Source organism: Saccopteryx bilineata, chromosome 8 (assembly GCF_036850765.1).
Source record: "Saccopteryx bilineata isolate mSacBil1 chromosome 8, mSacBil1_pri_phased_curated, whole genome shotgun sequence".
Taxonomy (NCBI): Eukaryota; Metazoa; Chordata; class Mammalia; order Chiroptera; family Emballonuridae; genus Saccopteryx; species Saccopteryx bilineata.
In genome coordinates, this window is record NC_089497.1 from 56818027 (window position 1) to 56833361 (window position 15335).

Here is a 15335-nt window from a genome sequence, read left to right on the forward strand (position 1 = left end):
TTTGTTGTATTTATTTCATTTAATTATCATGAAAGCATGCTTGGACTTATATTTTTTCTTTAATATTTGACTTAATTATTATAACATATCTCTCAGAAATTTGTATATAGTACACCTACAATTATTTGTAGGATTTTAAATGTGCCCCGACTTCACAAAGTTTGAGAACCACTGCTCTATGATCTGTCCGAATCAAACCTGAACCTGCGTTGGCCAGGTGGCTTTGATGGTAGCCATGAATACTGGCTCTACAGAAATATATCGATGTTTTTGTCTCTCACTGTCTACCTTTCTCTCTGAAATCAATAAATTAAAAAAGAAAGGGAGGAAGGGAGGAAGGAAGGAAGGAAAGAAGGAAGGAAGGAAGGAGGGAAGGAAGGAGGGAAGAGGGAAGGAAGGAAGGAAGGAAGGAAGGAAGGAAGGAAGGAAGGAAGGAAGGAAAGAGAAAAGGAAGAAGGAAGGAAAGGAAACATGGATTGGACACTCTTGTGAGCACCCCTACACCTTCTTCCCCTTCTTCTCTCCCACCTGCCTACATTCCCTAAACTCTAAAAGATCCCACAAGATTTGCAACCAGGGGAGCAATGGACAGTGGTGGCTCATCCTGGGCTAACTTTCTGAACCTGTCTCCAAGGCCCCCTCTTCTCTGACTTCTCAGTGAACCGAAACAGCTCTGCCAGGCTCTGTCCTGTTGCTTCTATGCTTTTTTCCTTTTTTCAATTGATTTTAGAGAGGTAGGGAGAGAGAAACAATTTGTTTTCCACTTATCTCTGCATTCATTGGTTGATTCCTGTACGTGCCCTGACTGGGACTGAACCTGCAACCTTGGTGCATCGAACTATCAACTGAGCTACTTGGTCAGTGACTGTTGCTTCTATGGTAAGCCCTTCCTTGTTTCACTATCCCCTGTAGTACTCCAGCCTGCTGGGAACTATCAGTGTCACATGGACAAAGCCTACTCAAGATACAAACTGATGTCAAGAGGAAGAGGGGGAGGCTTGCCAAGGGAGGCAAAGAAGACCTGTGTTTCTTTTTCCCTCAGCTTTTATTGATCAGAAGGAGACCAGAGGTAACAGGCTTACAAGGGAGGGAGATCAGGTGATAAGGGGAAAAGAATGATTAATGTCAGTTTTACTGACATGGAGAAAGGGCTAATTTGGTCAGTACATTCTTTTTCTTTTGCTAATTAACAAGCACATAGGGAGGGGCAATCTAGAACCTCTAGACTAGAGTCTAGGCTAATTTTCTAAACTCCGTTTACATGCATTCCTTTGTGTCTGCACAAAGGTCACTCACTCACACAGCTTCTTAGTGTTTCCATCCAAAAGATATTCACTCAGGGCTTTTTTAAAAATTAATTTTAATGGGGTGACATTGATAAATCAGGGTACATATGTTCATAGAAAACATCTCTAGGTTATTTTGACATTTGATTATGCTGCATTCACATCACCCAAAATCTAATTGTCTTCCGTCACCTTCTAACTGGTTTTCTTTGTGCCCCTCCTCTCCCCCACTCAGGGCTTTTAACTAAAGTTCCCTAACCCAAGTCATAGAGGGTTCAAGGTTAGATGGGTGATTCCTTACAATTCCCAACATTAATAATAGCATTCACAAACAAGCATGGACTGGGAAGTGTGTTGCAGATTACATTAATGTAATTAAAACATAACTATTTTCATATATACTTAGTATGTGATTAAGAATGCATTTCAAATTGATGGGGGAAAAGATAGGTAATCCAATATACATTGGTGTTGAATGTGCATCTGAAAAAATATAAAGCTGGAATCACATCTCACATCTTATACCAAAAGAAATTGCTTCACAGAAAAAATCATGGGGGCTCCTGGCCAGGTAGTCCAGTTGGTTGGAGCATAGTCCCAACACGCCAAGGTTGTGGGTTTGAACCTAGTCAGGACACATACAGGAATCAACCAATGAATGCATAATAAGTGGAACAACAAATCGATGCTTCTCTTTCTCTCCCCCCTCCCTTTCTCTCTAATATCAATAAATAAATTTTTTAAAAGTCAAGGGATAAAAAGATCTTGGAGTGAGGAATATTTCTTTATATATGACACAAAATGTAGACGCATAGGAAAAAATAATGATCAATTTGACTTGAAAAATATCTGCCTGGAAAAAATATGAACAAAGTCTAAAAACAAAGAACTCGCCTGACCTGTGGTGGCACAATGGATCAAGCGTCGACCTGGAACGCTGAGGTCACCGGTTCAAAACCCTGGGCTTGCCTGGTCAAGGCACATATGGGAGTTGATGCTTCCTGCTCCTCCCCACCTCCTCTCTCTCTATGCTATATGTCTCTCTCTTCTCTAAAGTGAATAAATAAATAAATAAACAAACAAAGAATAAAGTAGAAATATCTGCAACTCATATCATAGACCAAGGATTATTTTCCTTAATAAAGAACTTTTTACAAATTAGTAAGAAAAAGACCAGAACAGTAACCTAAAAGAAAAATGAACAAAGGACACAACAGTTATTTCATTAAAAGTAGCTTATAGCCTGACCTGTGGTGGCGCAGTGGATAAAGCGTCGACCTGGAAATGCTGAGGTCGCTGGTTCGAAACCCTGGGCTTGCCTGGTCAAGGCACATATGGGAGTTGATGCTTCCAGCTCCTCTCCTCTCTCTGTCTCTCTCTCTCTCCCTCTCTCTCTCCTCTCTAAAATGAATAAATAAAATAAAAAAAAGTAGCTTATACTCGATCTCACTCATAATAAAAGAAATGCAAATTAAAACTATGAGATACTATTTTTAAGTTATAAAATTGGCACAGATCAAGTTGATGACATTCTATCAATGAGCATGTGGGGAAAATAGGTACTCTCGTGTATTGCTGATGGTTTAAATTGGTACAATCTTTTTTTTTTTTAATTGGTACAATCTTTATGGTAAGCAGTATACATTGGTAAAATACACTCCAACCTCATCTCTTACCATTTTTCTTGCTCCATCTGTATGAGCCACATTAGCCTCGTTGCTGTACCTCAGATATGCCAAGCACACTCCAGCCCTGGGACCCATTCACTCACCTTTCTCCACTATCCCTGAAATACATATCAATTCTTCCCTACTTTCTTCAGGTCTTTGCTCAAATGTTGCCTCTACAGTGAGGCCTTCTCTGATCACCCTATCAAAACCAGTGCCTCCTGCACTGGCAACTGCCCTAGGTGCTCAGTTGGTTAGAGTGTTGTCCTGAAAAACCAAGGCTGCAGGTTCCATCCCCAGTCAGGGCACATACAAGAATCAACCAATGAATGTAATAAATAATTGGAACAACAAATTAACCTATCTTTCTCTCTCTAAAACAGAAAAATAGTAGTTTTAAAATTTTAAATTAAAAAAATAAAAACCAGTGGCTCCTATCCTTTATCATTCTTTTTACCACGTTTTTAATTCTGGGCACTTACTATATGACATTACTGTATGTATCATATTTATTGTCTGTCTTTCCCCTCCAACTAGACTATAAACCTTGTAAAGCAAGGACTTTGTTGTATATACTGCTGCATCCCCGAACTCTAGAACAGGGGTCCCCAAACTACGGCCCGCGGGCCACATGCAGCCCCCTGAGGCCATTTATCCAGCCCCCACCACACTTCTGGAAGGGGCACCTCTTTCATTGGTGGTCAGTGAGAGGAGCCTAGTTCCCATGGAAATACTGGTCAGTTTGTTGATTTAAATTTACTTGTTCTTTATTTTAAATATTGTATTTGTTCCCGTTTTGTTTTTTTACTTTAAAATAAGATATGTGCAGTGTGCATAGGGATTTGTTCATAGTTGTTTTTTTTTATAGTCTGGCCCTCCAATGGTCTGAGGGACAGTGAACTGGCCCCCTGTGTAAAAAGTTTGGGGACCCCTGATCTAGAATATACAATAGTACATGCTCAGCATGTAGTAGGTACTCATTAAGTAATAATAATGAATGAATGAAAATTTATTGGAGGAGAATTAAGCAATATCTATTAAAATTTAGAATGCACATATCCATCAATTCCCCTCTATGTACTATTTATAGTTGTACACATGTGCAAAATAGAGACCTGTGCAAGGTTATTTGCTGTGGAATTGTTTCTTTATTTTCTTTATTTTATTTTATTTTATTTTTTGTATTTTTCTGAAGTTGGAAACGGGAAGGCAGTCAGACAGACTCCCGCATGCGCCCGACTGGGATCCACCCGGCATGCCCACCAGGGAGCGATGCTCTGCCCATTTGGGGAATTGCTCTGCTGCGACCAGAGCCATTCTAGTGCCTGAGCCATCCTCAGCGCCTGGGCCAACTTTGCTTCAATGGAGCCTCGGCTGCGGGAAGGGAAGAGAGAGACAGAGAGGAAGGAGAAGGGGAGGGGTGGAGAAGCAGATGGGCGCCTCTCCTGTGTGCCCTGGCCGGGAATTGAACCCGGGACTCCCGCACGCCAGGCCGATGCTCTACAACTGAGCCAACCGGCCAGGGCGAATTGTTTCTAATAGTGAAAGGGGAAACAACTTAAGATCACCTTTTAAAATACATCAGCTACATCTATATAATAGAATACTATGTAAATCTGAAAGATTCTCCAATTCTGAAGATTCTTTTGCTACTGTTGGCAATATACATGAGTCATGACCATCTTAAGTCCCTGGTGATGTCATCATAAGAATTATCCCTTTAATGGGGCTTTTGATGGTAAAGAGAGGAGAAATGAACAGGTAGAAAGAATGAATAAAGTTTTATTCAGTGAATATCAATTTCCTTGCAGAAAACACAGGATTTTTACCAATTAAATAACAATATAAAGGTCAATACAAATATGACCCAACATGTTCGTTTAGTGTTCTTTCCAGATTTTTCTAGAACGAATCCACATTCTCTTTGTAAACATTACATTTCTGCTAGTCCAATACATTTTTGCTTTTGGTATCAGGACTCATCAGCTGACTCTGTGTCCCAGCCACAGGACTGCAGTTGCTCATCCTGTGGGAACTCAACTTCAATATCATAAACAAAACCTGGATCATCCTTCTTCTTATTATTCTTCTCAAAAAGTTCATCCATGATGCTTTTCCTTTTAGCAAGTTCTTTGTCATCTAGTTTGTTCAGGTCTTCCTCAGGATCGATGCTTTTCCTTTTATCAAGTTCCTTGTCATCTAGTTTGTTCAGGTCTTCCTCAGGATCGATGCTTTTCCTTTTATCAAGTTCCTTGTCATCTAGTTTGTTCAGGTCTTCCTCAGGATCAATGGTTGTTTCCAGTCGAATCTGTTCCATTGTTTCTGCCAAACTCTGCCCCAACAAGTAACCTCGTAAAAAACTGAATAACTTCTCTAGCTGTCTCAGGGACACTTGTTCCAGGTAACTCTTGTGCCGTGGATTATTCTTTAACTGTTCAGCAGCTTTGTTGCAATCTAAGAGGGAAGAAACGCAACTATATACCACACAGAACTTATACACCACAAACCACTGGTGCACAACAAACTACTGACAGCATTACCTCCCATTACAGTCAAGTAGCTAAGTGGCTTTTCTGGAACAAATTATTCTGCAGCGCTATCCTTTATATCGAGCTTTGAGTCTGGTAGAGGAAGGAAGGATGTATTTTTTATTTTCTTAAAATCACTTTGAGGGCCTGACCTGTGGTGGCGCAGTGGGTAAACTGTCGACCTGGAATGCTGAGGTCACCAGTTTGAAACCCCGGGCTTGCCTGGTCAAGGCACATATGGGAGTTGATGCTTTCTGCTCCTCCCCCCTTCTCTCTCCTTCACTCTCTCTTTCTGTTCCCTCTCTCTAAAATGAATAAATAAAATCTAAAAAAAATCACTTTGAGGAGATGTTACACTTTCCACTGAAGAAAATGTCTGAGAAGAAAACGTAGTATTACAGCTTTAGATATTAGTACTGGTACTAAGAAAATTTTAAGACTACAAATAAAAAACACATTTGGAGGAAGAGAACGGAATTAATGTTATTGAATAATGTTATTTCATTAACCCAAATTGCAATCCTGAAAGGGTGGGGATTATCAATTTCCTTTTAGATTAGAAAAATGAAGCTCACTGAGAGTAAGCAATTTAACCAGGGCCATACATCTACCCCGATAGAGATATGATTTGAACCCAGGTCTGTTTAACTCTGAACGCCATGTCACACCATTACATAAGGCTCAAATTGTTTCAGTTAAGTGATTTTAAACAGGAGGCGAGATAAAACATGAGGTACCTGAAAATTTTGAAAAGTTTCGGACAGGCATGATGCGCTGGCGAATTTTCTCCTTAGTTTCATTCTCATAGATTAAGATAATAGCTGGAGGCTGAAACCTAATTCCACATTTCTTGGCAGTGCACATCGTTCTCACATATACTTCAGTGTAAATCAGAGGAAATCTGATGAAAATGTGTTAGTCACATAATGACTTCCTGCAAAAGAGGAAAAAAATAAGTGCTGGATAAATCACATTCCTCCCTACCCCCCCCCCCCCCCCAATCAGATCTGGCTCTAGTCCAGATCTAGGTCAGTTCTAGAGATGCATGCTCAGCCTGTCAATCTCAATTATTTCGAGAGTTGTCCTGAAACTTCAGTTTGGCCCTGGGTTACCCTTAGTCTGTTGGATACCTGATTCATTGAGGGGTGTAGGTATGTTCACGCATGAGCCTGGAAATGCAGTTTGATTTGGATCTCTTAATGTACTATTGTCTTTTTTTTTTAATTTAGAAAATTAAATTTAATGGGGTGACATTGATCAATAAGAGTATATAGGTTTCAGGTAAACATCTCCACAGCATTTAAACTGTTGATTGTGTGGTGTACCCCATCACCCAAAGTCAAATTACTCTCTGTCACTGGATACTTGTCCCTCTTTACTCCCCTTCCCTTAACCCCATAGCCCTGTACTGTATGTAACCACTTCACTTTACCTATGTCCATGAGTCTGTTTTATATCCTACCTATGTATGAAATTATATAGTTCTTAGCAGTATTCTTGACCAAAGATAATATATGAACCCATGAGTCAGCCCCCAAATGGACTTACAGGATCTTTTTTATTTACCAATTAAACAAGTGTGCACAAGCACCCTCCATGTCAAGGAACTAAGGATTTTTTAACCTTAAACATTATGTCTTTTTTTTAACATGAAATTTAATTTATTGTGTTTACATAGATTCTAGTGTCACCCCAAATACATCCTCCCCTCCCCCGTGTTCCCCAGTACATCCCCCTGTCCCCTTCCCCTTAACGCCCTTCCCCCTCCCTTCCAGGATTTGCTTTTTTGCTCTCATCCCACCCTATCACCCTATCATCCCCTTTCCCTCTGTCCACTTTCCTTCTGGATCCTTTGATCCCGTCTCTGTCTCTATTCTGCTCCTCAGTTCATATTGTTCATCGGATTCCTCAAATGAGTGAGGTCATAAAAAAAAAAAAGAGTGAGGTCATATATTTTTCTTTCTCTGCCTGGCTTATTTCACCAGCAATTATTATGTGTTGTTTTATTGATGAGCACCACTCTGACTGGTGTGAGGTGGTATCTCATTGTGGTTTTAATTTGCATTTCTCTAATAATTAGTGAGGTTGAGCATTTTCTCATATGCCTATTGGCCATCTCTATGTCCTCTTTGGAAAAGTGTCTATTCGTTTCTTTTGCCCAATTTTGGATTGGATTGTTTATCTTCCTGGTGTTGAGTTTTACAAGTTCTTTATAAATTTTGGTTAACCACTTATCAGACGTATTGTGGAATATGTTCTCCCATTGTGTGGTTTGCCTTTTTATTATTGTCTTTAGCTGTGCAAAAGCTTTTTAGTTTGATGTAGTCCCATTTGTTTATCCTGTCCTTTATTTCCCTTGCCCACGGAGATAAATTAGCAAATATATTGCTGCAAGTGATGTCGGAGAGCTTATTGCCTATGTTTCCCTCTAGGATGCTTATAGTTTCACAACTTACATTTAAGTCTTTTTTATCCATTTTGAGTTTATTTTTGTGAATGGTGTTAGTTGGTGGTCTAGTTTTATCTTTTTGCAGGTAGCTGTCCAATTTTCCCAACACCAATTGTTAGACTGTCTTTACTCCATTGTATGCTATTACCACCCTTGTCAAATATCAATTGTTCATAAAGGTGTGCGTTTATTTCTGGGTTCTCTGTTCTGTCCCATTGATCTATATGCCTGTTCTAATGCCAGTATCAAGCTGTTTTGAGTACAATGGCTTTGTTGGTTCCATATGAATTTTTGGAATATTTTTTCTATATCTTTGAAGTATGTCATTGATATTTTAATAGGAATTGCACTGAATTTATAAATTGCTTTGGGTAATACGGGCATTCTAATAATGTTTATTATTCCTAACCATGAACACGGTATATGCTTCCCCTTGTTTATATTTTCTTTGATTTATTTTATCAGTGTTTTATAATTTTCTGAGTACAAGTCTTTAACCTTCTTGGTTAAATTTATTCCTAGGTACTTTTTTTTGTTGTTGTTGCAATAGTGGAGGAGATTGTTTTCTTAATATCTCTTTCAAACATATCATTGTTGGTATATAAAAATGCCTCTGATTTCTAAGTATTAATTTTTATATCCTGCCACCTTGCTGAATTCATTTATCAGGTCCAGTAGTTTTTTGACTGTGACTTTAGGGTTTTCTATGTATAGTATCATATCATCTGCAAATAATGATAGTTTTACTTCTTCTTTTCCAGTTTGGATGCCTTTAATTCTTCTTCTTGTCTGATTGATGTGGCTAGGACTTCTAGAACTATGTTGAATAAGAGTGGTGAAAGGGGGCACCCCTGCCTTGTTCCTGATCTTAAGGTAAGGGGATTGCTTTTAACTTTTTCCCATTGTTCTGTGTGTGGCTTGCAGGCTTGTTCCAGTTGTGGTCTCCTTACCTAGTAGAGCAGCTTTGAAGTCTTGATTTGTTTGTTTTCTTTTCAGTTTACTTATCTCAGTGCTGTGCTTGTTTACTGATCTCAGCAGGGGGTTTATTTGAAACTGTATCCAGGGATGCCATGGGTGTAACCTCTGACAATCTGAAGGCAAGTTCTGCCAGCTGCTTTCCCAGGCGGGATGCTTTCTCAGCTCCAGTAGGGGGAGGTGTATCTCAGATCCCCCTGGAGACCTGAGTTACTGCCCCTCTACCCCACTTCTGCTTTGCTGTGTCTTTCCCACTGATTGGAGCTGGAAAGCTTTCTGGAGGTGGGTCACCCAGAACCACTTTAGGCTTGTATTGTATGGAGGGATCAACTCCTCCCCCAGCTATGGCCACCTCCGCACCGGATGAGTCAGCTTCTCAGGTTATCCCAGGCATTCCTCTGCCCGTCACAGTCTGTCTCGCTCTCCCCACTTTCCTTTTGGAAGACAAACCAGTCCTCTCAGCCCTCCTCGCCCTCTGGGCCTCAGGCAAGTGGCTGTGAGCGATATTTTGTGCTCTGTCCCCTTAAGGCATCCCTGCCGTTTCCCACTCACAGAACTTTGCTCTTCTCCCCTCTCAAGGCTTTCCATCTGTCTCCTCCAGTCCCTGGATTTGTAGGCTGGGTCTCCGGTTTTTGAGACTGAGGGCCCCCATCTCTCAAGGTCTCTCTCCTTGTAATGAGAGCCCTTCTGGGCTCTGGGCCTCAGCCTCCCCTCACTCCTGGAAGCAGGGGAGCCCCCACCATGCCCCCGCACTCCCTACCAGGCTTGGTGTGGCTTTTTCTTTGCTCCTTGGTTGTTGTTTATTTTTTTGGTATTTTTCTGAAGTTGGAAATGGGGAGGCAGTCTGACAGACTCCCGCATGCACCCAACCGGAATCCACCCAGCATGGCCACCAGGGGGTGATGCTCTGCCCATCTGGGGCGTTGCTCTGTTGCAACCAGGGCCATTCTAGCGCCTGAGGCAGAGGCCATGGAGCCATCCTCAGCGCTTAGCAACCGGGCCAACTTTTGCTCCAATGGAGCCTTGGCTGCGGGAGGGGAAGAGAGAAATAGAGAGGAAGGAGAGGGGGAGGGGTGGAGAAGCAGATGGGCAGTTCTCCAGTGTGCCCTGGCTGGGAATCAAACCTGGGACTCCTGCATGCCAGGCCGACACTCTACCACTGAGCCAACCAGCCAGGGCCTTTTTTTAAAAAACATTTATTTATTTATTTTTAAGACTTTATTTATTCTTTTTCTTTTTTTAGAGAGGAGAGAGAGTGAGAGAGAGGAGAGGAGCAGGAAGCATCAACTCCCATATGTGCCTTGACCAGGTAAGCCCAGGGCTTCGAACCAGCGAGCTCAGTGTTCCAGGTCGACGCTTTATCCACCATAGGTCAGGCAGTTGCTCCTTGGTTTTTGAGGCCAGTTCTTTTAGTCCAAAGTTGGCTTTTCATGCTGATTATTCATAAATTAATTTGCAATCCAGTTTGGTGGTGTGAGCTGGGAGTTTGTGCGTCTGCCTACACCGCTGCCATTTTCTCTCTCCTCTGAAATCATTTCATTTTAAGGACTCAATCATTAAGGTAAGAATTGCTGAACTAAGCACAGGGTCATTTTGTTATGGTCTTCATTTTATCATTATTAAACCTTAATCTCCTAACATAATCCAATGCATTATGCAAATGCTCAATCAAAGAAATTAGTTTGTTCTCCAGAATTGGCTCTCCTAAAGGTAGAAAACCCCAACCCTATCTTTTCGCATTTTCTGTGCTTAAACATTACATCTTGAGAAGTTCACTAGACCAGATATTTCCCTTGTATTTTCCCATATTGCTCATTGAGTTTGTTTTTTTTACAGAGACAGAGAGTCAGAGAAAGGGATAGATAGGGCCAGAAAGACAGGAACAGAGAGAGAAGAGAAGCATCAATCATTAGTTTTTCGTTGCCCATTGCAACATCTTAATTGTTCATTGATTGCTTTCTCATATGTCCCTTGACCGTGGGTCTACAGCAGACCGAGTAACCCCTTGCTTGAGCCAGCGACCTTGGGTCCAAGCTGGTGAGCTTTTGCTCAAACCAGATGAGCCCGTGCTCAAGCTGGCGACCTCGGGATCTCAAACCTGGGTCCTCCGCATCCCAGTCCGACACTCTATCCACTGCGCCACCGCCTGGTCAGGTGCTCATTGAGTTTTTATAATTACTTGTTTAATCATTTATCTTCCCTTCTATTCTATATGCTCCATGAGGACAGGGAGCATATTCACTGTTTATCACAATATCCTAGCACAATACCTGAAATGTGGTAGGCATTCTGTACATACTTATTTAATTCAATGTATTAAAATAAGATAGCTCCTGTACATCCTGTAAGTCTTTACAGTCTGACAAAAAAAGCATTGTCAGGGACACTGGAAGGTAGGCTTCCCCCTTGCTCCTCTAAGGGAGGGTTCAGTCTCTTCCAGCCCTGCTCCAGTCACCTATGACCTAACCTTGCCCAGAAAGCTGGGGTTTGCCACTGAAGGCTGAAGGTGCCCAGGGCCGTCGGCCCCATCTACAACACTGTGGACGAGCCTAGGGTTTTTCTTCCAAGAAGCAGGTAAACTGATCTCATTTGCACAAGGGCCACTTAACTATGTTTGGCCTGAAGAGTCAGGTTTTTTATTCTTCCCTCAAAGATCTCTGGTGTGGGTGTTGATAGTCCTATTTTCTGCTGCTTTGCTTAATATATAGTGTTTCCTTTATCCCTCCTACCTCAATGTCCCACTCATTTTTCAGGCTGGGACCTACTCCTAATTTAGAGCTCTCTTTCCCCCTTTTGCCAACTTGTATTATGAATTTACCTTTGCCACCCAGCTTAGTGTATCCCAAGGTTCTCTTTACCATGCCACAGTTGCAGAGCTCCAGGGAAAAGCAACCTGGTCTCAATTCTCCAGGCAGAGGAGAACAGAAGCTCCATATCCACGCATGCTGCAAATGGCTTTTACAGTCTACCTGAATCATTACCAGCTAGAAGCAGCGGTCACTGGGACTTGGACATGAGCTGCAAAATATAGAATGGTGACAACAATTCCAGTGCCATGCGGACTTTTCCTGGACTCCTGTTCCCTGTGACAGCTCCTAACAGACTGAACTGTGGTTGGGTTGCATTTTTCAAGGATTTGGCATGGTGATGGGGCCAATTTGGACTTGGTGAACAGGTTAAGGACACTACTCTTTTATGGATTCTTGCTGTATTGGCCAAGAGTTTGCTTAAAGGCTTTTAATCACTGTAAAAAAATAGAAGACTGGATAAAGAAGATGGGGCACATATACACCATGGTATACTAGTCAGCTAGAAGAAACGAGGACATCGGATCACTTACAGCAGAATGGTAAGGAACCTTGATAACATTATGCGGAGTGAAATAAGCGAATCAGAAAAAAACAAGAACTGCAGGAGTCCATACATTGGTGGGACATAAAAGCGAGACTAAGAGACATGGACAGCAGTGTGGTGGTTACAGGGGGTGGGGAGAGGGAAGGGGGGAGAGGGGTACAAAGAAAACTGGATGGAGGGTGACGGAGGGCGATCTTTCTTTGGGTGATGGGTATGCAACAGAACTAAATGACTCGATGACCTGGAAATGTTTTCTTTGAATATATGTATCCTGATTTATTGATGTCACCCCATTAAAATAAAAATTTATTTATAAAAAAAAAGCAGACTCAATTCAGAACCAGCTTATACATATACAAGGCAATAAAGTTTACATGACTTTTAGTTCAACTTATTTGTTTCATTATATATATTTTTTCAGTTACGAGAAACACAGCTATCTTGTAGGTTAATACTCTTTTACTTATTTATTTACTTTTGCAAAAGAGAGAGAGGGAGAGGGAAAGAGAGAGAGAGGAACAGACATGGATAGACAGGCAGGAAGGGAAAGAGATGGGAAGCACCAACTCATGGTTGTAGAACCTTAATTTGTTCATTGATTGTTTCCTCATATGTGTCTAATGGGGGGGGGGCTCCAGTCAAGCCAGTGACCCCTTGCTCAAGCCAGGAACCTTTGGGCTCAAGCCAGGACCTTGGGGTCATGTCTGTGATTCTACACTCAAGCCAGAGACCCCATGCTCAAGCTGGTGAGCCTGTGCTCAAGACGGATGACCCCGTACTCAAGCTGGTGACCTTGGGGTTTCAAAACTGGGTCCTCATCATCCCAGGCCAATGCCACTGCCTGGTCAGGCTGTAGGTTAATACTTTCTAATCTCTCTTCCCTCCTCTGCCCCCAGTATCAAAGTATACTTACAGGAACTGCTTTACAAGTGACTATATTATTCCCAGGAAAATTTGCAAATATCAAGGAACCTAAAAGTAAAGCAGCATAGGGTAATGATATCTTCATAAACTCAGTTCCATCAATGAGTCACTATAGAATCATAGTTATTTAATACATGTTCACTGTAGAAAACTGAAGGTGAAGGTGGGACAGGAGAAGGAAGAAAGATATATAAAATAATCACCCTTGATTCCTTCCAGTCTTTTTTGTAGGCATACCATTTTATTTTTTAAACTATATTATGTTTTTTATATTCTACACCTATTTTCTTCCTTTTAAGTTAACAACCTATGTGATTTGGTCATTAAATGTTGTACTAAAATGTGAAATTTTATATGACTGCCAAATGTTTGTCCTATGGATATACCAAAATTTCTATTAATGCCTTATGGTTGGATATAAGAATTTTTACTTTTAGAAAAATGATACTATATAAAGAACTGCTTTTTCAAATTTCTGTGCTCTGTCTCTGATCTAATGCAATAATCCCACCCCAACCCCTCCTCCTCCATTTTTTAAAATTAATTAATTTATTTTTAACAAATGTTAATCCCATCCTGGCTGGATAGCTCAGTTGGTTAGAGCATCATCCCAAACCACAGAGGTTGCTGGTTCAATCCCCAGTCAGGGCACATACATCTCTCTTCCTCTATTGCTGAAATCAATAAATTAAAAAACAAAAGAAAAAAAAAACCATACTAATCCCAGTTCACCTTACTGAAATTTGGTGTATTAGTAAACTTTGTAGGATAGCCTACTGAGCAGAATATTGATAATTCCTCACACTGAAGCAAATGTCTGTACTCATGAAGGATGTATGCAATTGATATTCAGTAATGTAATTTTTTACATTTTTATTTTTAAATTTTTATTTTATTTTTACTATAGTTATGTTTGTGTTCTGTTTAAAATGGAAAATAATTCTAAAAAAATTATAATAAATACTCTCCCCTGCCATTCTTCTCTATATATAGGCAACCAGTTTCAATTCTTTAAAGTGTTTCTTCCAAAATTTATCTCCATGGTTTTTCTTTCTTGTTTTTTTTGTTTGTTTTCTTACAGAGACAGAGAGAGAGTCAGAGAGAGGGATAGACAGGGACAGACAGACAGGAATGGAGACATGAGAAGCATCAATCATTAGTTTTTCGTTGCGCATTGAGACACCTTAGTTGTTCTCATATGTGCCTTGACCGTGGGCCTTCAGCAGACCGAGTAACCCCTTGCTCGAGCCAGCGATCTTGGGTCAAAGCTGGTGAGCTTTTGCTCAAACCAGATGAGCCTGTGCTTAAGCTGGCGACCTTGGGGTCTCGAACCTGGGTCCTTGGCATCCCAGTCCAACGCTCTATCCACTGCGCCACCACCTGGTCAGGTTCCATGGTTCTTAATACATTCTTATACTGCTATTTTCAGGTTTGCAATCTTCTGACATCTTTCCTTTTTGAGACATTTGTCCTACAGTTTCTGTTCTGCTTCAATCAGCAATGGATACTCTCTCTGCCTACTTATAGATTGAAGATTCAATTCAATTCAATTCATGAAGAGAGAATGACTCATTTACCCAACTTTTCTTCCTAGACATTAATACTTTCCCCCCAGGGATCAGTGACTGTCATAATTTTGCCAAGCATCCCCCACAGCACCCAAAAGTGTACAGATACTGCGACCAGGTAGACTATCTTCTCCCTACTCAGGTCCCCACTAGCGGAAGACCGACTTTTTTACCTTTAGATAAGTACAGAAGGTGCATCTTCTCCTGCAGGCCATCTAGTATCTAAAACCTCCGTGAGAGGGTTGTTTCCATCCAATCGCAGTGCACAGAGAAGCACCTGATTCGACTTTGAGGCCGGGAGGAGCCTGGCGCTGCAGGAAGAGGGGACAGCTACAGTTCCGCAGACGTGACTGTGGGGCGAACTCCCCCGCAGGACCGAATCCACAAATACCTGGAAGGGAAGATGGAGACCGCCAGCTGGACGAGTCAGCTCTTAAATCCGTATGCCGAGACGAAGGTCGAGATGAAGGACCACGGAGTAGTCGCTACAGAAACAACCCAGTGCACTCACAGCGCACGCGCCTCTCCTCGCCCCGCCCACGAACAGAACAGCAAGGGGCGGGGCAGCGAGGGAGCGAATCAAG

At 41.5% G+C, this 15335-nt stretch overlaps 1 protein-coding gene across 3 annotated transcripts; it reads right to left on the reverse strand.

Annotated features, from left to right (window-relative positions):
* Positions 1–4717: 4717 nt before the first annotated feature.
* CEP19 (centrosomal protein 19) lies at positions 4718–15262 on the reverse strand. 3 transcript variants are annotated; one of them, XM_066240981.1, is made up of 4 exons: positions 14925–15050; positions 13173–13231; positions 6219–6415; positions 4718–5407 (listed from the first exon to the last, which is right to left on the reverse strand). In XM_066240981.1, the coding sequence occupies exons 3-4, from the start codon at positions 6343–6345 to the stop codon at positions 4926–4928; spliced, it is 609 nt and encodes a 202-aa protein (XP_066097078.1). In that variant the 5' UTR covers positions 6346–6415; positions 13173–13231; positions 14925–15050; the 3' UTR covers positions 4718–4925. The 3 variants fall into 3 exon arrangements, with proteins under 3 accessions (XP_066097078.1, XP_066097081.1, XP_066097079.1); XM_066240984.1 differs by lacking the exons at positions 13173–13231; positions 14925–15050 and adding an exon at positions 15143–15262; XM_066240982.1 differs by lacking the exon at positions 13173–13231 and having other exon boundaries at positions 14925–15060.
* Between the last annotated feature and the right edge of the window lie 73 nt (positions 15263–15335).

Coding starts and splice junctions, on each gene's coding strand:
- CEP19 (XM_066240984.1), bottom strand. CDS start 6,345: ATGTGCACTGCCAAGAAATGTGGAATTAGGTTTCAGCCTCCAGCTATT. Junction 5,408..6,218: donor AAACTTTTCAAAATTTTCAG/GTACCTCATGTT, acceptor CTTCCCTCTTAG/ATTGCAACAAAGCTGCTGAA.